General features: G+C 39.6%; 1 protein-coding gene across 3 annotated transcripts in view; it reads left to right on the top strand.

Moving 5' to 3' along the window:
* The window catches only part of NGEF (neuronal guanine nucleotide exchange factor), a 336,405-nt gene that overhangs the window by 135,121 nt on the left and 176,870 nt on the right, over positions 1-24,414 (top strand). For 2 of the 3 annotated variants that reach the window (XM_053709926.1, XM_053709925.1), the window contains exon 3: positions 10,447-10,516. In XM_053709926.1, coding sequence (XP_053565901.1) covers positions 10,447-10,516 — 70 coding nt within the window. Of the gene's footprint in view, positions 1-10,446; positions 10,517-10,984; positions 11,331-24,414 lie in introns of those variants that run through there. The other variant, XM_053709927.1, reaches the window with a different exon arrangement.

The following is a 24,414-nucleotide window of genomic DNA, read 5'->3' as shown; positions in this document are numbered from 1 at the left end:
AGAAGGTGTCTTCCAGAAACTGGCAGTAGGACTGGGAGTTGAGCTTGACTCCATCCTCAACCCGAAAAGGCCCCACAAGCTCATCTTTGATGATACCAGCCCAAACCAGTACTCCACCTCCACCTTGCTGGCGTCTGAGTTGGACTGGAGCTCTCTGCCCTTTACCAATCCAGCCACGGGCCCATCCATCTGGCCCATCAAGACTCACTCTCATTTCATCAGTCCATAAAACCTTAGAAAAATCAGTCTTGAGATATTTCTTGGCCCAGTCTTGACGTTTCAGCTTGTGTGTCTTGTTCAGTGGTGGTCGTCTTTCAGCCTTTCTTACCTTGGCCATGTCTCTGAGTATTGCACACCTTGTGCTTTTGGGCACTCCAGTGATGTTGCAGCTCTGAAATATGGCCAAACTGGTGGCAAGTGGCATCTTGGCAGCTGCACGCTTGACTTTTCTCAGTTCATGGGCAGTTATTTTGCGCCTTGGTTTTTCCACACGCTTCTTGCGACCCTGTTGACTATTTTGAATGAAACGCTTGATTGTTCGATGATCATGCTTCAGAAGCTTTGCAATTTTAAGAGTGCTGCATCCCTCTGCAAGATATCTCACTATTTTTGACTTTTCTGAGCCTGTCAAGTCCTTCTTTTGACCCATTTTGCCAAAGGAAAGGAAGTTGCCTAATAATTATGCACACCTGATATAGGGTGTTGATGTCATTAGACCACACCCCTTCTCATTACAGAGATGCACATCACCTAATATGCTTAATTGGTAGTAGGCTTTCGAGCCTATACAGCTGGAGTAAGACAACATGCATAAAGAGGATGATGTGGTCAAAATACTCATTTGCCTAATAATTCTGCACTCCCTGTATAATCAAGTATAATGACTAAATATCCTATAAATGTCCTATTAGTGACTGTTACATTGTCACCAGAGGTGAGAGCAATATATCTGACTATTTCTTGTGCTTAAAGGGATAAACTGAACCGATATTATTTCTTTCATGATTCGGATAGAGCATGCAATTTTAAGCAACTTTCTAATTTACTCCTATTATCGATTTTTCTTTGTTCTCTTGGTATCTTAATTTGAAAAATGTAGCCACCAATCAACAACACTACCCAGGTGCTGAACCAAAGATGGGCCGGCTTGTAAGCTTACACTCCTGCTTTTAAAAATAAAGATACCAAGAGAACAAATAAAAATTGATAATGGGAGTAAATTAGAAAATTGCTTATAATTGCATGCTCTGTCTGAATCATGGTAGAAAAAATTTGGGTTCAGTGTCCCATTAAACATGCTAATTCAATACCAATCAACTCCCAGATTGAGAACCAAAATGACACCCTAGGTGAAGTTTATTCCGCAGGACATACATTGTGAGTCTTTGAATTTGATGTAAATATGAAACTGACTGTCTTAGATATCCACAGTAAATTTAAAGGGACATTAAAGTATATATATTTTTTAAACATGTCAAATGTATTAATTATTGCATTTCGAATCAAGAGATCTGCAAAATATGAATATATTAAAAGCCTTTAAAATTGCAATTGTATTAGTAAAATTTGCATTGTTTTGCAGTTCAGGTACACATCCCTTAAAAGGTTTGAGTGTTGTTTATCTTAAAGGAACAGTGAACTTTAACATGGTCCCCCTTTAATGTGTTCCCAGTGATCCATTTTACCGTTTGACGTTCAGTAAATTGTTTACAAATAGGCAATTTACCTTTATTTTGTCAATTGAAACAGCTGTCTTCCTGTTGCAATCTACACCTATACTAAACATTTCAATGCTACAGTAATTGGTACAAAAAAGCTACATAAATAAGAGGCATCAGAATAAATAAAGCTCCCAGCTGTGGTGGGCGATAGATTAGTCTTTTTTAAAGGGTGTACCTTCATCAGCTTTCCAGGGGTATTGAATAGTGCTCCTATGGTAAAAACAAATTTGTTAAATCAAAGTGAATATAAAAAGAAAGATTATGTCAAAAACATCAATTAACTTACTTTTTTTCTAGCAAAATTAGCACTTCTGTCAGTACTGTTATCTAGTCTATTTAGAAGCCTAGAAGTTATGACATCAGGCTAAGATAAAACTTCCTGCAAAGGCCTCCTCTGTCATGTAGGGCTGTGGCAGGAAGCACAAATGTAGTGTAAAGAAAAATAAATAAAAGATCAAATTCATTTCAATAGATGAATAATACATATTGCAATTATTTTTTTTTATATTTTTTTTTTAAATAAATTTTTTTATTGAGACAGCTTATTGAACAATGATATTGCCTGCAGATACATAATTGAAGGCACATAAATATGTCAATGAAATATACAACAAAATATGTGAAATTAAACACTTTTATGCTGGGATGCGCAATGAGAAGTGGAAATAAGAGTGAGAGCAGGTCTATTTATTAAGTGAGTCTCTTTTCTGGAAGTAAAGTGTTATATACGTGGATTTTGGTATTGATATTGGGTCAGTCTTTTTAGATGAAGATGGTACTCAATTTCGTTCAAATATGGGAAACTGAGATTCAGAAAATGTGGACCTGAAAGAAGGAGGGAGAGGAGAGAGAGAAGAAGAAAGAGAAAAAAAAAAAAAAAAAAAAAGGGGGAAAAAGGGGAGTGGGAAGAGGAAGTGTATAATGATTGATTGTTCTAAGGTGGGGTCTGAGAGCTTGAGGACCAGTTGGGGAACTTTGTGATCCATGGCAGCCAAATTTCGTGGAAAGCATTAGTGTTGTCAAGCACTCTATACGAGTATTGTTCCATTTGGCCGATGTAGTGCGTACATGCGATTACCTGGGAAAGAGTCGGTGGTTTCTCCTCTCTCCAAGCCCTTGCCAGGGTCAGCTTAGTGGCCATGAGGACATATATCGTGAGTGCTTCTCCAGAGGGGGTGAGGATGGGCATCTGCATGTGTAAGAGGGTGACTTCAGGGGTGAATGGGGGGACAAGACCAAGTGTCCGAAGAAGTGCAAATACTTTTCTCCACATGGGCTGAATTACTGGGCATGTCCACCATATGTGGAGCTGGGTACCAAGCATCCTACAGCCTCTCCAACACTCCGGGGATTGTGAGTGATAGATCTTGTGCAGAATAGTTGGCACTAGGTGCCAGCGAACCAAGATCTTATAGTGTAGTTCCCACAATGTGGCACAATGGAGGATCTTTTTGGTTATTTTGATTCTGGCGTGCCAATCCTCTAGGGTGAGAGTGAGACCGATTTCTCTCTCCCAAGCCAGGTGTTGCGAGATTTTATGTGAGGGAGTCGGATAAATAAGTATATTGTAATGAAGGGATAGCAGGTGTGCTCCCCGCCATGCTCTCTCCCAAACGGTCAATGGGCGTAGTGCTTGTTTGGGATAACCCCATGTGCGCAAATGAGTGCTCAGGCGGAATCCCTCGAAATGCAACTTAGGAGGGAGACGGAATTAAGCGCACATTACTGAGTGCGAGAGCCACCTGTCCTCTTCATAGAGGTCGGAAATTTGTAATGTGTGCGTCTGCGGCCACAGATCAAAGTGGGAGTCTGGGAGACAAAAAAGAACAGCAGGAATTGTCATGGCGGGGGAGGGGTGAGGGGATATGTCTGGGTGGTGTCTGATCTGGTCCCAGAATCGAAGTGTATGTCTAAAAGTAGGGAGTAATTCGTCAACATCTCGTCTATGGTGGGGGGGAATCCAAATTATATCTGGTAGGGTTATACCTGAAGGCAACAGGGAGGCCTCTAGAGAATACCAACTAAGATGTCTCTCGGGATCATTCCAGCGGAGAATGTGTGAGAGTCTTGCAGCATTGTAATATGAGATCATATTTGGGAGAGCAAGGCCTCCCTGCAAAAGCGGTCTTTCGAGAGTGCGGCCCGATGTTCTGGGTCGGCGGTCTCTCCACACATATGAGGTGAGTAGACTTTGAAATCTATTAAGGAGTGCTCTCGGGATGTTGTAAGGGATAGATCTGAAAAGATAGGTAATCTTGGGGAGAAAGGACATCTTTATAGCGGCTATGCGGCCTGTCCAAGAAATCTCCCGAAACTCCCACGAATCATGAAGCTTCCTGAATTCCGGGAGTCTATCAGTATAATTCTGCGATATAGTGGTCGTAGGGTTTTTTTTTTTTTTTTTATTACAATAATGAAACTGACTGTTTAAGATCCCTTGCTTGTCATATAAGATGCTGCAACTGATCAAAGTTTCTGATTTCCATGGCAAAATAATGGCATGGAAAAGCAGGCAAAATAATTAAAGTACATTGTTTTGCTTTTCCCAATTAAATATTTTTAAGGGAACACTCTAAAAACTGTGTTAGTGTATGTGTGGGTATAGATAAAAAGCTATTATGTCCTGCAATAAATACTAAAAGTAATAAATAAATTGATACCATAAAGATATTAAAAAAAGGAATGCAGCACTTTTTTTATGTGTGTATATATTGCCTGTTATTGTGGGAAACGGTTTAGTTTGCAATAGCTGCTTCTCTATTACTCAAATAATATAATAATATTGCAAAGGAACAGTGTTCTGAGGCAATTTTGAATGCCTAGAAATAAAAGAATGAATTGTAAATATTTTCATATTCTTCAAAAGAACATGCTAATATTTTTAGATTATTAGGAATGCAAGGGATTGAAGCAGAAGGTTCTTACACCATTCTGGGTTTATCAGTTTCCTAAAATAGAATTGCCTGGCTGAGATGTTATGTATTATTTAATTCTTAAACTGATATGAAACCGTTAGTGTGAAAGAAAATATAGAAACCTGTCAAGCCCATATTAGCACTAGGTAGGGTTGTAATCCTTATATCAGTTTCCTTACATAACTGCTCAGCATGTTAATGGCACATAAACGTGCACAACTAATACTCTTATGAGTTAGAGCATTTTATTATTGCATTATCAATATTTGCGCTCCACTGAGTAATACCAGTGCACACAAATCTGGGGCCCGATCCGATATGCAGCGTCGCCCGCAAAAGCCGGCGACGCCGAATTTTGCACGGGTTTGGTATCCTATATATGGCGTAACCTAGAAGTTACGCTCGTATATTTCTGCCTTCGCCCGTAGTTTTTTGGGCCATAGACAGGTATACCAAACCCGCGCAGTTTGGTATCCAATATACAGCGTAAGGACTTACGTGGCGAAAATGGAGAAATCTTACTCCATTTTCACCTCGCCACAAAATGCAGCCGTAGTAAGCCTTATGCTGTGTATTGGAGCCCCGTAACTCCCTAAACTACCTGCCAAATAAAACCTAACACCCAACGCATGCGCAATGTCTATCTACCTGTCAACCGCGATCCCCCGCCGCAATCCCTAATAAAGTATTTAACCCCTAAACTGCCGCTCCTGGACCCCGCCGCCACCTACATTAAATGTATTACCCCCTAATGTGAGCCCCTTACACCGTCGCCACTTACATGAACTACCCCCTAATGTGAGCCCCTTACACCGCCGCCATCTACATTACATACACCCTAATGTGAGCTCCTACCCCGCCGCCAGCTATATTAAAATTATTAACCCCTAATCTAATCCCCCTACCCCGCCGCCAGCTATATTAAATTATTAACCCCTAATCTAATTACCCTACCCCGCCGCCAGCTATATTAAATTATTAACCCCTAATCTAATCCCCCTACACCGCCGCCAGCTATATTAAATTATTAACCCCTAATCTAATCCCTCTACACCGCCGCCATCTATATTAAAATTATTAACCCCTAATCTAATCCCCCTACACCGTCGCCAGCAATATTAAAATTATTAACCCCTAATTTAATCCCCCTACACCGCTGCCATCTATATTAAATACATTAACCCCTAATCTAATCCCCCTAAAGTAATCACCTCTATTACCAGCCCTTAAAAGGGCCTTTTGCGTGACATTGCCCCAAAGTAACAGCTCTATTGCCAGCCCTTAAAAGGGCTTTTTGCGGGGCATTTCCCCAAAGTAATCAGCTCTTTTACCAGCCCTTAAAAGGGCTTTTTGCAGGGAATTGTCACAAAGTAATCAGCTCTTTTGCATCTAATCTAAATCCCCCTACACCGCCGCCACCTATAATAAATGTATTACCCCTAATCTAATCCCCCTACACCGCCGCCACCTATATTAAATAGATTAACCCCTAATCTATTCCCCCTACAGCGCCGCCACCACATATATTAAATAGATTAACCCCTAATCTAATCCCCCTACACCGCCGCCAGCTATATTAACTATATTAACCCTAATTATATTAGGGTTAATATAGTTAATATTGTTATTATATTATATATAAATTAAGTATAATAACCCTATCTAACTCTAACACCCCTAACTAAATTCTTATTAAAATAAATCTAATTAATATTAATATTATTAATTAAAATATTCCTATTTAAATCTAAATACTTACCTATAAAATAAACCCTAAAATAGCTACAATATAATTAATAATTACATTGTAGCTATTTTAGGGTTTATATTTATTTTACAGGTAACTTGGTATTTATTTTAACTAGGTACAATAGCTATTAAATAGTTAATAACTATATAATAGCTACCTTGTTAAAATAATTACCAATTTACCTGTAAAATAAATCCTAACCTATCAATCCGGATTGAACTTGAATCTGATTGGCTGATTGAATCAGCCAATCAGATTTTCTTACCTTAATTCCGATTGGCTGATAGAGATTTGTAGTTTATTTAATATATTGATAGTGTAGGTGTATTTGTAACTTAGGTTAGGATTTATTTTACAGGTAAATTGGTAATTATTTTAACAAGGTAGCTATTAAATAGTTATTAACTATTTAATAGTTATTGTACCTAGTTAAAATAAATACCAAGTTACCTGTAAAATAAATATAAACCCTAAAATAGCTACAATGTAATTATTAATTATATTGTAGCTATCTTAGGGTTTATTTTATAGGTAAGTATTTAGATTTAAATAGGAATATTTTAATTAATAATATTAATATTAGATTTATTTTAATAAGAATTTTGTTAGGGGTGTTAGAGTTAGATAGGGTTATTATACTTAATATATATATAATATAATAACGATATTAACTATATTAACCCTAAGATAATTAGGGTTAATACAGTTAATATTGCTGGCGGCGGTGTAGGGAGATTAGATTAGGGGTTAATATATTTAATATAGGTGGCGGCGGTGTAGGGGGATTAGATTAGGGGGTAATACATTTATTATAGGTGGCGGTGGTGTAGGGGGATTTAGATTATAGGCAAAAGAGCTGTTTACTTTGTGACAATGCCCCGCCAAAAGCCCTTTCAAGGGCTGGTAAAAGAGCTGATTACTTTGAGGCAAAGCTCCGCAAAAAGCCCTTTTAAGGGCTGGCAATAGAGCTGTTTACTTTGGGGTAATGCCACGCAAAAAGCCCTTTTCAGGGCTATTTGTAGGGTTAGACTTAGGTTTAGTGGTAGGGATAGTTTAGTATTTTAGGGGTTAATTAATTTAATATAGGTGGCGGCGGTATAGGGGGATTAGATTAGGGGTTAATAAATGTAATATAGGTGGCGGCGGTGTAGGGGGATTTAGATTAGGGGTTAATTAATTTAATATAGCTGGCAGCGGGTAGGGGGATTTAAATTAGGGTTTAATAATTTTAATATAGCTGGCGGCGGGGTAGGAGGATTAGATTAGGGGTTAATAAATGTAATATAGGTGGCGGCGGCGTAGGGGGATTTAAATTAGGGGTTAATTAATTTAATATAGCTGGCGGCGGGGTAGGGGGATTTAAATTAGGGGTTAATAATTTTAATATAGCTGGCGGCGGGGTAGGAGCTCACATTAGGGGATAGGTAATGTAGGTGGCGGCGGTGTAAGGGGCTCACATTAGGGGGTAGTTAATGTAGGTGGCGGCGGGGTCCGGGAGCGGCGGTTTAGGGGTTAATTACTTTATTAGGTGCAGCGGGGTCCGGGAGCGGCGGTTTAGGGGTTAATACATTTTTTATTATTAGGAGAGTGAGGGGGGATAGCGGATAGAGGGTTAGACGTGTCGGGCTATGTTTGGGAGGCGTGTTAAACAGTACAGGAGATTTTATAACTTAGTCAGGTTTTGTAGGCGCCGGCAGTTTCTAAAGTGCCATAAGTCACTGGCGACTCCAGAAATTTGTACTTACACAGATTTCTGGACATCGCTGGTTTATCCGACTTACGGCACTTTAGCATCTGACGGCGCCGTATATGTGATAGCTCAAGTTGAGAGCTGAAACTACGGGCGGCGGGGGTTCCCTTGCTTGCTCCGCAAACTACGATCTATATCGGATCGTGCCCCTGCACTGGTATTGCAAGTTAGCCGCAATGTGAATGGCATGAGAACTAGCACATCAAAGGGGGTAAGTTGCGCAGCGATGGCAGCAAATTGTAAATATATATGTTAATGCTTATATACATATATATTTATGTGTTAATATATGTATATACACATATTAACCCTCTCCTGACGGGCCAAATTTGTCTACATTAGAACAAAGTTCCGACTTAAACAAATTGAAATCACACGATCATGCATGTGATCGAGATTTCAATGATTAGTTCGGGTCAGGGGGCGTGTCTATGATGCTAGGCATGCCCTCCGGGCCACAATCCCATTCAGGATGATTCAGTACAACCGAAAGGCTAGGACATTCCATGCCATCCTAATGGAGCTAAAGCCCAGCGCAGTTAGGATGGTATGTAGCATCCTAACGACGGGAAGGGGTTAACACCTAAGTATATATGTATATAAACATAGACCAATAGTGTTGGGCATTGGTTCCCTTTGTGAGCCACTTTCACAATGGCTTGACAGCATACTCCAGCCTATGGTGGTTAGACTTGAGAGCTATCTTAGAGATACTAAACATCTTCTACAGAAACTTGAGCACATTAAATGGGAATCTCACTATGGGTGGCTCACTATAGATGTAGTATCACTCTATTCCTCAATACCCCATGAGATGGGATTGGAGGCGATTAAGTTGTATTTAAACACACAAACTACTTATAGTAAATAATTTGTCAATTACATATTGGAAGTTACCCATTTTCTTCTAACGCACAATTTTTTCTGCTTTAATGATGATTACTACCTCCAGACGCGGGGCACGGCTATGGGGGCAAAATTTGCCCCTTCATATGCAAATCTGGTCATGGGCATGTGGGAGTGTGCCTACGTGTTTGGAGATGGTAACCCTTATGGAGCTGACATAGGTCTCTTTTATCGTTTTATAGATGATCTTATTTTTATTTGGACTGGAAGTCACAGAAACATTGAGAGATTTGTTTCATATTTGAATGACAACCTGGGGGACTTAGATTTACATATGAGTACCATCCAACTACAATTAATTATCTAGATGTAACACTTGTAATAATTTTAAGCAACTTTTTAATTTACTCCTATTATAAATTTTTCTTCGTTCTCTTGCTATCTTTATTTGAAAATGAAGGCATCTAAGCTTTTATTTTTTTGGTTTAGAACTCTGGACAGCACTTTTTTATTGGTGGATGAATTTATCCACCAATCAGCAAGAATAACCCAGGTTTTTCACCAAAAATGGGCCGGCATCTAAACTTACATTCTTGCATTTCAAATAAAGATATCAAGAGAATAAAGAAAATTTGATAATAGGAGTAAAAAAGAAAGTTGATTAAAATGTCATGCTCTATCTAAATCGCGAAAGAAAAAATTTGGGTTCAGTGTCCAATTAACATTATATAGTAAATAAAAATAAACCTTGACAAAAAGCCAGAGCGTAATTCTAACTCAGGTTATCCCATATAATGATGTCAAGAAACACTATTATTTTAATGTTCTTTTAAAGGGATAGAAAGGTCAAAATTGAAATGGCCTGGGAGAATTTCAATTTAAAATGGTATTATTATTGCAATATACTTCTATTAGCAAAAATGGTACTAGTAAAAGTTATTACTCTTTTTCAGCAGAATATGCAAGTATTCTGTGAGGGGCCGTGCACTAGTAATCTGTGATAGAGCTGACAAAGGTGCGTTGTGCCTTTTAATGTTTGATTTGTGTTTTATAATCCACTGCTGATTCTGAAAAAGTGTGGTGTTTGAATACTGTTGCTAGGGCCCTCACAGAATATGTGAGTATGCCCCTGAAAAACAGTTATAATGTATACTAGAAGCTTTTTATGCAAATGGAAGTATATTCCAAAAATGCTTCTATTTAAAACTAAAATGCACCCATGCACATTTTAATGCCATTAACGTCTCAATAAAGCTAAAGGACATTAGAGTAAAAATTTTAAAAAGCACAGCGGTACCATGTAGAGTAAAAGAACTACTATGCACTTCTAAACCCACTTGAGACAGACCATAGAGGTACATTCTCTGAAAACTGCAGGTGTTGCAGTTGATGAAAACTCTGTTCTGAACAAGTGAATAAATATTACAAAGGAGGAAAATAACTATGGTATTTTTTTCTCTCAAGGTTTCCAGGGAAATGGGGACCATCGCAACGTTTACCAGGGTGTCACCCCCAGTGAAACAGAAGGACGCAGGTGAGTGTAAGGAATGATCAGATATTAAAGCACTAAACAGAAGAGCAGTTTGGGTAACCAGCATTGGAAGTGGGCGGGTCCCAGACCGTACCCTGTGACTGCTTCAAAATATATCAATTTATAAACTGATATTAAACGGAATTTTCTGTGCCATGTTGCACTCATCCCCTGCTACATTCTGTAACCTCTGTCCCTAGGAGCCAGCGGCTACAATGCTGCCCCAGCACTGTATTTAGTGCTCCACCTGCGTTCCCTATTATCTACTTGTCTGTTGTGTTTGCAATTAATAGGCTAGGAGGTCAGAGATGCGATACCTCAGATTGAGGACCAAACGTTCCGTGCAGTTTATTGCACCTGGCATTCTTTATCTCAGTTTAGTGTTGTTTTCTTCATAGAACCTATTGCCTTCTCTCTTGACCTCCTCCAATTCACTTTCTCTCCTCCTTCCCCTCCTCTCCTCCTCCTTTTCTCATTCCTGTGTTTTGCAATTCTTTTTTCCCTCTGATACTCTGCTTCCCATTGCTTCTATCTTCCCATTCCATCTAATTTTTAATCCCTTTATATACTCCTCCATATTTATACCCTATTTAGTACTAGAGAGAGAGACCCCCTCCCATCCACAGACTTTTCCTTTTCGTTTCCTTGGTAACCATCCAGAGTGCAGTCTTTGACTTGCAAGCAGCGTCCCTGCACTCTCAGTGCCCTGTGACTGTCTGAGAGAGTGCAGCATGGAGCAGCAGGCAGTGTCTGAACAGGGGGAAGAAGCTCCTGTTTGTGACCCTTCAAGCCCATGCGAGGGAGACTCCGACGAAGGGTGAGAGGCATTGGGGATAAAAAAAGAATCAGAGATGATGTCTAAATTTAGCTACTACCTTGGTAACTGCTGCCAGTCACGGGAGTGTGTGAGTGTAGGTGTCAGCTTCTGCATGTTCTTCACAGTATAGGTATTTTACATAGGAATTCTGTTGCAGGTGTTCTTTGTATAGGGTTTTGCATGTGTTTGTCATGTGTAGATGTGTGTGTTATGTGTATAGTGTTGTGTGCAGTGCATATGAGTTTCTCTATGTGTAAAGGTGTGGCTTGTGTTTGTATTTTGCATGCTGTGTAAAAAGTATATAATATATGCTAATTACAATTTATGGTGTTTCAAGTTTATTTTGTTTCTGCAAAAAATGTTTCTTGTCAGTCCTGTCTGTAAATTCTGATTCTTTTTGTTGTTGTTATTGCTGCTATATATATATAATTTTTTACCACAGGTGTGTGCTACATTTATTATTCTGCAGTTGTGTATGCTCTGTGCTAAGAAATGTGGATATGGTTTATACATGTGGGAGTAAGTCAGTGTATAATAAGTATGTGTCATATTTCTTTATATAACCACTGGGCGTACAATTACATATAGAGTTTTGTGGGTGTATATGAGTGTGCTTATCTATGCATGTTTTTTTTTGTGTGAGGAAAACTGCAAAACTATAGACACATATCTATCTATTTATCTATCTATCTATATCTAACTATGTATCTATCTATCTATCTATCTATCATCTATCTATCTATCTATCTATCCCATCCTGTTATGTATGCATGAAATTCAGCAGGTGAGAATCACAAGGATTCATTTAGCTCACTTGTACCATAGACATATCAGTCTTATTACATCCACATGAGAGTGCACACCCCGCAATCCCAAAGCAATGCTTATCTGAAGGATGAAGCACAAAAAGACACTTATATGTAAGTGAAATAGCAAACACTTTGGTACATATTTACTAAGTAGTACTGTGCCATAACATAACACGCATCTCCCTATGACCCTCATTGGCATCAAACACACACACACATTCTTCTAATTGGCTATATTGTGATATTGAGGGGTTTTATTGTTGCAGTTTGTCATTTTTTTATATCTTTTACTAAAACTTGGATAACATTTAGTTTTAACCATAGTCACTGTTTAAAATTGCTATTATACAGCAAAAAGGTGAGATAATCAAGGGCTATGCACCACAAGTGACCTCCTAGATACTTATGCACAGTACTGTGTGTTAAATATATAGTGTTATGATGAGCCATTTCAAGGAATACTGTTTATATATATATATATTATCTCACAAAAGTGAGTGCACATATGTCATATTTTGCCCATATACAGTATCTCACAATAGTGAGTACACCTCTCACATTTTTGTAAATATTTTATTATATCTTTTCATGTGACAACACTGAAGAAATTACACTTTGCTACAATGTAAAGTAGTGAGTGTACAGCCTGTATAACAGTGTAAATTTGCTCTCCCCTCAAAATAACAACACACAGCCATTAATGTCTAAACCGTTGGCAACAAAAGTGAGTACACCCCTAAGTGGAAATGTCCAAATTGGGCACAATTAGCCATTTTCCCTCCCCGGTGCCATGTGATTCGTTAGTGTTACAAGGTCTCAGGTGTGAATGGGGAGAAGGTGTGTTAAATTTGGTGTTATCACTCTCACATTCTCTCATACTGGTCACTGGAAGTTCAACATAGCACCTCATTGCAAAGAGCTCTCTGAGGATCTGAAAAAAAGAAATGCTGCTGTACATAAAGATGGCCTAGGCTATAAGAAGATTGCCAAGACCCTGAAACTGAGCTGCAGCACGGTGGGCAAGACAATACAGCGGTTTCACAGGATAGGTTCCACTCAGAACAGGCCTCGCCATGGTCGACCAAAGAAGATGAGTGCACATGCTCAGCGTCATATCCAGAGGTTGTCTTTGGGAAATATACGTATGAGTGCTGCCAGCATTGCTGCAAAGGTTGAAGGGGAGGGGGGTCAGCCTGTCAGTGCTCAGACCATATGCTGCACACTGCATCAAATTGGTCTGCATGGCTGTCGTTCCAAAAGGAAGCCTCTTCTAAAGATGATGCACAAGAAAGCCTGCAAACAGTTTGCTGAAGGCAAGCAGACTAAGGACATGGATTACTGGAACCATGTCCTATAGTCCGATGAGGCCATTATAAACTTATTTGGTTCAGATGGTGTCAAGCGTGTGTGGCGGCAACCAGGTGAGTAGTACAGTCAAGCATTGTGGTGGGAGAGTCGTGGTTTGGGCCTGCATGAGTGCTGCCGCTAATATGTACTGTGACATACTGAAGCAGAGCATGATCCCATTCCTTTGGAGACTGGGCGCAGGGCAGTATTCCAACTTGATAACAACCCCAAACACACCTCCAAAACGACCACTGCCTTGCTAAAAAAGCTAAGGGTAAAGGTGATGGACTGGCCAAGCATTTCTCCAGACCTAAACCCTATTGAGCATCTGTGTGGCATCCTCAAACAGAAGGTGGGGGAGCGCAAGGTCTCTAACATCCACCAGCTCCGTGATGTTGTCATGGAGGAGTGGAAGAGGACTCCAGTGGCAACCTGTGAATCTCTGGTGAACTCCATGCCCAAGAGGGTTAAGGCAGTGCTGGAAAATAATGGTGGCCACACAAAATATTGACACTTTGGGCCCAAACTAGACATTTCCACTTAGGGGTGTACTCACTTTTGTTGCCAACGGTTTAGACATTAATGGCTGTGTGTTGAGTTATTTTGAGGGGACAGCAACTTTACACTGTTATACAGGCTGTACACTCACTACTTTACATTGTAGCAAAAGTGTCATTTCTTCAGTGTTGTCACATAAAAAGATATAATAAAATATTTACAAAAATGTGAGGGGTGTACTCACTATTGTGAGATACTGTATATGGGCATAATATGACATATGTGATATACAGTACAGTTTTTAGCTAGGGTCTTTTTTGTAAATGCAGGAGTGTAACCTAGCATGGTTTTATTACCTTCTTGGGTTCTTAAATTTATGTTTTGTGTGTATATAAATAAATTCCTAACAGTCTTGCAAAAGATTATATGCTGCTGAATTTCCTTGTAAGCACATCAAAGTAGTCGTGTGTCAGATGGTTGTTAATACATTAGTCCCAATTTTCATATTGTTTTTCATTCTTGAACTGTAAACGCGATCTGTTGTTGTTGAAGCTGATGTCAGTAAAATGCTGGGAATAGATGCTCTATACTGAAAACTGACATTTCTTGTATTATACATTTGTGATTGTTGTAGAATGGTATTTTTAGTAAACCTTTAACACAACCAAAACTATTTATTATATCTATTTTATGTTTTGTTATGAGTTTACATATTCATTTCCAAGCTCACCCCTGATTTCAAGTGTTCTACTGGCAGTTACTACTGATTTGTTGGATTTTGTGCCTGCTGTTAAATTACCTAAAATAATAACACCCAGACTTTTTTGTGTTTTTTTTGTAGACTATCTGAATATTTATAAGCAAACCTTTTAACCTAAATATAACATTTAGTTTTCAGTGTCATAAATTGATAACACCTAAACAGTAATTTTGTACTACAAAATATATATATATATATATATATATATATATATATATATATATATATATATATATATATATATATATATATATATCTGTAAGAACCACATTAAATCATGTGGGTTTTTTGTAGACTAGTACATTATAATATATATATATATATTTGTATTAGCTAATTATCCCAAAACTCACAAGTAATCTGAATCCCTTAAAATCTGTATATCTCAACTCTTTAAAGGGACAGTCTACACTAGAATTTTTATTGTTTTAAAAGATAGATAATCCCTTTATTACTCATTTCCCAGTTTTGCATAACCAACACAGTTATAATAATATACTTTTACCCTCTGTGATTATCTTGTATCTAAGCCTCTGCAAACTGACCCTTTTTCAGTTCTTTTGACAGACTTGCAGTCTATCCAATCAGTGCCTGCTCCTAGATAACTTCTCGTGCACGAGCACAGTATTGTCTATATGAAATACGTGAACTAACACCCTCTAGTGGTGAAAAACTGTTAAAATGCAATCTGAAAGAGGTGGGCTTCAAGGTCTAAGAAATTAGCACATGAACCTCCTAGGTTAAGCTTTCAACTAAGAATACCAAGAGAACAAAGCAAAATTGGTGATAAAAGTAAATTCGAAAATTGTTTAAAATTACATGCTCTATCTGAATCATGAAAGTTTATTTTGGCCTAGACTGTCCCTTTAAAATGGGAACTAGTATAAAAAAAATATTTTTTTATTTTAAAACAAATTCTTCTCTTTTACTGCAAATCTCTTTCTTTTCTACCCCAAAGTTGTGCTTCTGTGCCACCCCAAATGAAGATATAAATGGTGAGCCAATCAGAAGCAGGCATACATGCCTATGCCCATATCACTAGACATATTATTAGTATTATTAATAATAATATTATTTTTCATGTGCAATCAGATTGCTATACAGGGAATACAAATAAAAGACAAGACAAAGGAGGCAGATTGTAACAGACCCTACTCCCTAGGCAGTTTACAATCTAAGAGATCTGGAGAATAATGGATGTGTTCCAGTAGCGCAACTTTGTGTATAACTATAACGCATAGGGTTTTAAATGGCACACTACTAATGTTAGTGCAGGTCATGTTAAGCAATTTCTGGACCACGCTAACTAGCGTGCATATTACAAGTTGAAAGTAAACGGTTACTCTTGAGTGGAAACAAAATTTGTCCTCAACGGATTAGTGCCCCTGAAGACCTAGCATAAAGTGTAAACGTTAAAGTAGCACAAAACACATCACAAACAAATAAACCATTACACACACATATACCTCTTCTCATAAGAAACAAATCATACAAATATTTAAAACATTTATTTTAAGAGTTAAAAGGGATATATATATGGTATATGGCAAGGCATTTGACTGGGAAGGCCTATTATGTATGTGTGTTTTTATATATATACATATATATATATACAGGGAGTGCAGAATTATTAGGCAAGTTGTATTTTTGAGGATTAATTTTATTATTGAACAACAACCATGTTCTCAATGAACCCAAAAAACTCATTAATATCAAAGCTGAATATTTTTGGAAGTAGTTTTTAGTTTGTTTTTAGTTATAGCTATTTTAGGGGGATATCTGTGTGTGCAGGTGACTATTACTGTGCATAATTATTAGACAACTTAACAAAAAACAAATATATACCCATTTCAATTATTTATTTTTACCAGTGAAACCAATATAACATCTCAACATTCACAAATATACATTTCTTACATTCAAAAACAAAACAAAAACAAATCAGTGACCAATATAGCCACCTTTCTTTGCAAGGACACTCAAAAGCCTGCCATCCATGGATTCTGTCAGTGTTTTGATCTGTTCACCATCAACATTGCGTGCAGCAGCAACCACAGCCTCCCAGACACTATTCAGAGAGGTGTACTGTTTTCCCTCCTTGTAAATCTCACATTTGATGATGGACCACAGGTTCTCAATGGGGTTCAGATCAGGTGAACAAGGAGGCCATGTCATTAGATTTTCTTCTTTTATACCCTTTCTTGCCAGCCACGCTGTGGAGTACTTGGACGCGTATGATGGAGCATTGTCCTGCATGAAAATCATGTTTTTCTTGAAGGATGCAGACTTCTTCCTGTACCACTGCTTGAAGAAGGTGTCTTGTAGAAACTGGCAGTAGGACTGGGAGTTGAGCTTGACTCCATCCTCAACCCGAAAAGGCCCCACAAGCTCATCTTTGATGATACCAGCCCAAACCAGTACTCCACCTCCACCTTGCTGGCGTCTGAGTCGGACTGGAGCTCTCTGCCCTTTACCAATCCAGCCACGGGCCCATCCATCTGGCCCATCAAGACTCACTCTCATTTCATCAGTCCATAAAACCTTAGAAAAATCAGTCTTGAGATATTTCTTGGCCCAGTCTTGACGTTTCAGCTTGTGTGTCTTGTTCAGTGGTGGTCGTCTATCAGCCTTTCTTACCTTGGCCATGTCTCTGAGTATTGCACACCTTGTGCTTTTGGGCACTCCAGTGATGTTGCAGCTCTGAAATATGGCCAAACTGGTGGCAAGTGGCATCTTGGCAGCTGCACGCTTGACTTTTCTCAGTTCATGGGCAGTTATTTTGCGCCTTGGTTTTTCCACACGCTTCTTGCGACCCTGTTGACTATTTTGAATGAAACGCTTGATTGTTCGATGATCACGCTTCAGAAGCTTTGCAATTTTAAGAGTGCTGCATCCCTCTGCAAGATATCTCACTATTTTTGACTTTTCTGAGCCTTTCAAGTCCTTCTTTTGACCCATTTTGCCAAAGGAAAGGAAGTTGCCTAATAATTATGCACACCTGATATAGGGTGTTGATGTCATTAGACCACACCCCTTCTCATTACAGAGATGCACATCACCTAATATGCTTAATTGGTAGTAGGCTTTCGAGCCTATACAGCTTGGAGTAAGACAACATGCATAAAGAGGATGATGTGGTCAAAATACTCATTTGCCTAATAATTCTGCACTCCCTGTATATATATATATATATATATATATATATATATATATATAATGTGTGTGTGTGTGTATGTATATATATATATACGTATATACACAAGTGTATATAAATATGTATATATTGCAGTAACAAGAAAAAGATGATCTGCTCACAATAGCAATAAAAAATGGAAAACCTTTATTTCTTCAAGCTAAAACGAAAAAGCATCTCCATTAAAAGCCAAATCTGGATTAACAGGGGTTGTGTATTAGTCAGTCTTACGTGTTTTAGCTTTCCCTGCCGTAATCATATATATATATATATATATATATATATATATATATATATATATATATATATATACACATGTGTATTTATATGTGTAAATATGTACATACAGGGAGTGCAGAATTATTAGGCAAGTTGTATTTTTGAGGATTAATTTTATTATTGAACAACAACCATGTTCTCAATGAACCCAAAAAACTCATTAATATCAAAGCTGAATAGTTTTGGAAGTAGTTTTTAGTTTGTTTTTAGTTATAGCTATTTTAGGGGGATATCTGTGTGTGCAGGTGACTATTACTGTGCATAATTATTAGGCAACTTAACAAAAAACAAATATATACCCATTTCAATTATTTATTTTTACCAGTGAAACCAATATAACATCTCAACATTCACAAATATACATTTTTGACATTCAAAAACAAAACAAAAACAAATCAGTGACCAATATAGCCACCTTTCTTTGCAAGGACACTCAAAAGCCTGCCATCCATGGATTCTGTCAGTGTTTTGATCTGTTCACCATCAACATTGCGTGCAGCAGCAACCACAGCCTCCCAGACACTGTTCAGAGAGGTGTACTGTTTTCCCTCCTTGTAAATCTCACATTTGATGATGGACCACAGGTTCTCAATGGGGTTCAGATCAGGTGAACAAGGAGGCCATGTCATTAGATTTTCTTCTTTTATACCCTTTCTTGCCAGCCACGCTGTGGAGTACTTGGACGCGTGTGATGGAGTATTGTCCTGCATGAAAATCATGTTTTTCTTGAAGGATGCAGACTTCTTCCTGTACCACTGCTTGAAGAAGGTGTCTTCCAGAAACTGGCAGTAGGACTGGGAGTTGAGCTTGACTCCATCCTCAACCCGAAAAGGCCCCACAAGCTCATCTTTGATGATACCAGCCCAAACCAGTACTCCACCTCCACCTTGCTGGCGTCTGAGTTGGACTGGAGCTCTCTGCCCTTTACCAATCCAGCCACGGGCCCATCCATCTGGCCCATCAAGACTCACTCTCATTTCATCAGTCCATAAAACCTTAGAAAAATCAGTCTTGAGATATTTCTTGGCCCAGTCTTGACGTTTCAGCTTGTGTGTCTTGTTCAGTGGTGGTTGTCTTTCAGCCTTTCTTACCTTGGCCATGTCTCTGAGTATTGCACACCTTGTGCTTTTGGGCACTCCAGTGATGTTGCAGCTCTGAAATATGGCCAAACTGGTGGCAAGTGGCATCTTGGCAGCTGCACGCTTGACTTTTCTCAGTTCATGGGCAGTTATTTTGCGCCTTGGTTTTTCCACACGCTTCTTGCGACCCTGTTGACTATTTTGAATGAAACGCTTGATTGTTCGATGATCACGCTTCAGAAGCTTTGCAATTTTAAGAGTGCTGCATCCCTCTGCAAGATATCTCACTATTTTTGACTTTTCTGAGCTTGTCAAGTCCTTCTTTTGACCCATTTTGCCAAAGGAAAGGAAGTTGCCTAATAATTATGCACACCTGATATAGGGTGCTGATGTCATTAGACCACACCCCTTCTCATTACAGAGATGCACATCACCTAATATGCTTAATTGGTAGTAGGCTTCCGAGCCTATACAGCTTGGAGTAAGACAACATGCATAAAGAGGATGATGTGGTCAAAATACTCATTTGCCTAATAATTCTGCACTCCCTGTACATATGGTGTATATACACATATAAACACATTACACATGTATGTGTGTGTGCGTGTGTATGTATATATATATATATATATATATATATATATATATATATATATATATATATATATATATATATATATATTAGTACTAAAGCCCGTGTACACGGGCCATTTTTTGCAGTACAGCGGTCCCACCCCTTGCTCTCACCCCCTCTCTATTGCTCTCTACCCTCTTTTGCTCTCTCTCTTCCCTCTTTGGCTCTCTCTCCCCCCTCTTTGGCTCTCTCTCTCCCCCCTCTTTGGCTCTCTCTCTCCCCCCTCTTTGGCTCTCTCTCTCCCCCCTCTTTGGCTCTCTCTCTCCCCCCTCTTTGGCTCTCTCTCTCCCCCCTCTTTGGCTCTCTCTCCCCCCTCTTTGGCTCTCTCTCCCCCCTCTTTGGCTCTCTCTCCCCCCTCTTTGGCTCTCTCTCCCCCCTCTTTGGCTCTCTCTCCCCCCTCTTTGGCTCTCTCTGCCCCCTCTTTTGTTCTCTCCCCCCTCTTTGGCTCTCTCTGCCCCCCCATTGGCTCTCTCTGCCCCCTGTTTGGCTCTCTCTCCCCCCCTCTTTGGCTCTCTCTCCCCCCTCTTTTGTTCTCTCCCCCCTCTTTGGCTCTCTCTCCCCCCCTCTTTGGCTCTCTCTCCCCCCTCTTTGGCTCTCTCTCCCCCCTCTTTGGCGCTCTCTCCCCCCTCTTTGGCGCTCTCTCTCCCCCCTCTTTGGCGCTCTCTCTCCCCCCTCTTTGGCGCTCTCTCTCCCCCCCTCTTTGGCTCTCTCCCCCCTCTTTGGCTCTCTCCCCCCTCTTTGGCTCTCTCCCCCCTCTTTGGCTCTCTCCCCCCTCTTTGGCTCTCTCCCCCCTCTTTGGCTCTCTCTGCCCCCTCTTTTGTTCTCTCCCCCTCTTTTGCTCTCTCTCTCCCCTCTTTGGCGCTCTCCCCCCCTTTCTTTTGCTCTCTCTGCCCCCTCTTTTGTTCTCTCCCCCCTCTTTGGCTCTCTCTCCCCACTCTTTGGCTCTCTCTCCCCACTCTTTGGCTCTCTCTGCCCCCTCATTGGCTCTCTCTGCCCCCTGTTTGGCTCTCTCTGCCCCCTGTTTGGCTCTCTCTCCCCCCTCTTTGGCTCTCTTCCCCCCTCTTTTGTTCTCTCCCCCCTCTTTGGCTCTCCCCCCCCTCTATTTGTCTCTCTCCCCCCTCTTTGGCTCTCTCTCACCACTCTTTGGCTCTCTCTGCCCCATCTTTTGTTCTCTCCCCCTCTATTTGGCTCTCTCTGCCCCCTCTTTTGTTCTCTCCCCCCTCTATTTGGCTCTCTCCCCCCCTTCTTTGGCCCTTCTCCCCCCTCTCTTGCTCCCTCTCTTGCCACGCCCCCATCGCGGCACCCTGCCCGGCCACGTCCCCCTCACGGCGACACCCGCACGACCACGCCCAATCGCGGCGACACCCGCACGGTCACGCCCATCGCAGTGACACCCGCCCGGCCACGCCCCCATCGCGGCACTACATGGTAGGTGAGGTGAGTGACAGCTTGCCTCGCGCTCCCCAGACCTCACAGCTGTTCAGCTTGTATGCTGTGTACCTCGCGCACGCCCGCTGTCACTCACCTCCCATGTAGCGCGTGGCTTCTCACAGCTGTTACTTGCCTCGCTCCAAGCCGACACTAATCAAGGCCAGGTATGTTTGTCACGTGCAGTCTCTACTGCGCATGACTGCATCTGACAAACATACTTGGCCAATTATTATATAGGATATATATATATATATATATATATATATAAAACAGATAAATGTTAGTTTGAGTTAACATGTAAGAGCATGCTTGAGAGAAACCTATTTAATATTTAATTGCAATGTCAGTGAGATCTAGAATATCATAGATAGACAGTATTGGACCAGGGTATCACTTAGGACCAACTAACAGATAATTTGGAATGTATCAAGAATATCAGTACGATTTTACTGTATATCAAGATTCAGAATGTCAGTGAAACTTTTATGCTTAAAAGGACAGTATACTGTAAAATTGTTTTTATATTAATGTATTTTCAAGAACTTGTTATACCAGCTGCAGAGTATAAAATGTATGAGAAATTGCATTTTCAGGTTTATTTGTGTATATGAAGTAGCTGGTTTTGTGCTTTTAAACCACAGTCTATTACAATGGGTAATATCATATCTCATGTTATCACTTTGTGTACACACACTTGCTTCCTTATCTTATATTTGTCTGGCAAACCAAAGCTCAATATATAGAAAGAACAATGGAAAATTATCATTCTATTACTTAACTATCCTGCACCCCACTGTGAGTTTAATTTCTTCTGCTGGCTATGTTTAATTTAGGCTATTCAATAGCTGAGACTCCAGTATCAAAACTTTCAGTATAGGTGGGGATACCACAAGCTAAATCGGCTATTTCAAGGGCCAAAATAGGAGTAAAGGAGCTACTTGCAAACAATTTAATTCACTCCAGCTGGTAAAATGGATAATTGGGAACAATTTAAATGGGAGAACATTTTTGTGTGAACTGTCCCTTTAATTCTATTGGTGTGGAGTTAGTTTTAGTGATAGTCTTATATGTAGTTAATATGACTAATATTGTGAATGTCTAATTGACAATCAGGGTTACACTGATGCTGTGTACATCACTGTAACCAGTATTATCTGTTACACGCATATGGTTTGAGTCTGGATCACACTCATGTTGGGTCAGCCTCACTGATATTATGGATTACACACATGTGAAGTCAGCCTCATTGATATTCTGTAAAACAATTATATGGAGTCGGTCTCACTGATACTCTGGATCACACTCATGTGGAGTCGGCCTCACTGATATCCTGGATCAGACTCATCTGGAGTCAGGCTCACTGATATTCTGGATCACATTCATGTGGAGTCATCTGAGTCAGGCTCACTGATATTCTGGATCACACTCATGTGGAGTCAGCCTCACTGATATTCTGGATAACACTCATGTGGGGTCAGCCTCACTGATATTCTGGATCACACTCATGTGGAGTCATCTCAGTCATCTCGCTGAGCTTCTGGATCACATTCATGTTGGGTCAGCCTCATTGATATTCTGGATAACACTCATGTTAGGTCAGTCTCATTGATATTCTGGATAACACTCATGTGGAGTCATTTTAGTAATCTCACTGATATTCTGGATCACACTCGTAGACTCAGCTTCACTGATATTCTGGATAACACTCATGTTGAGTCATCGGAGTCATCTTGCTGATATTCTGGATCACATGCATGTGGATTAAATTTACCTGATATTCTGGATCACACACGTGTGGATTAAATTTAGCTGATATTCTGGATCACACTCATGTAGAGTCATCTGAATCATCTCGCTGATATTCTCAATCACACTGATATGAAATCAGTATTTGGAATACTATTGACAGCCTAAGTCTATTCTCTCGCTGTTGCACAGATAGACAGTCTCACATCCGTGAGATTCATAATGATTGCAAGATGGAGGAGTGGAATATTTCAGATTGACAGCAAGATTCATAATGCCAGAAAACTTCCACATAAATTAGATATAGTTGCAGTGTTAGCAGTTTTCTCCCCAGGACCTTTTTAATGGGAACACCACCAGGATGATTTTACTGACCACCTGTCTCTCAAATTGAAGCCAATATTAAGATAAATTAAGCTAATAACATTTTTCAATGTTTATTGTACACATTATCATTATATAAATGTATGTTATAACTATGCAATTAATATGTGCTTTGAATAGCTATAATACTTAAATATTAAAAAGTAATACAATGCCCCCACCCCACTACTTCATAATGCAACGCATGGAAACATTTTCTGTGGAGAACACTGATTAGACAGATGGAGTAAAATCAGGGGGTCTGATTAAAATTGACAAATGCCAGTGAATATCAGGTCATTAGTGAGGTTAAATGTCACTATACCTTACTATATCTTACTTTTTAGACAGTAGGATGTAAGAAGCGCCTAAGGCAGGTGCGATGTATGGAATGAATCTGATTTATATGTTCATGTGATTAACAGACGTTCTTATAGTTTTAATATGAGGTTAAAATTATAAAATACATATACAATAAAATAGTACAATAGTACCTCGTATTTTATATTTATTGTATATGTATTTTATAATTTTAATCTCATATTAAATCTATAAGAACGTCTGTTAATCACAGGAACATATAAATGAGATTCATTCCATACATCGCACCTGCCTTAGGCGCTTCTTACATCCTACTATCTAATTCCAATATATCGGCCGGCTAGGCGTCCTTTGTTTGAAGCTATTGGTGCTCAGTTCAGGCGCTTCACCGATCACCATAGTACCTATACCTTACTTTTTTTTTTTTTATAAATCATACACATGTGCATGTCTGCAGACTATTACACATTTTTGACATCTAGGAGGATGAATGAAAAAAAGAGATAAACAGTTTTAGGCTGTGTGGGGACAGTTTAGCCCTCCAGTGCTATTATCTAAACCCCACAGTGGTGTATTTATGCTTTGTGCTGCCCTAGGCACTTACAATTCTGCTTCCCCCCCCCC

This window comes from Bombina bombina, chromosome 4 (assembly GCF_027579735.1).
Source record: "Bombina bombina isolate aBomBom1 chromosome 4, aBomBom1.pri, whole genome shotgun sequence".
In the NCBI taxonomy this organism is placed as follows: domain Eukaryota; kingdom Metazoa; phylum Chordata; class Amphibia; order Anura; family Bombinatoridae; genus Bombina; species Bombina bombina.
The sequence above is the reverse complement of the archived record's forward strand: the minus strand, read 5'-3'. Positions and strand labels throughout refer to the sequence as shown.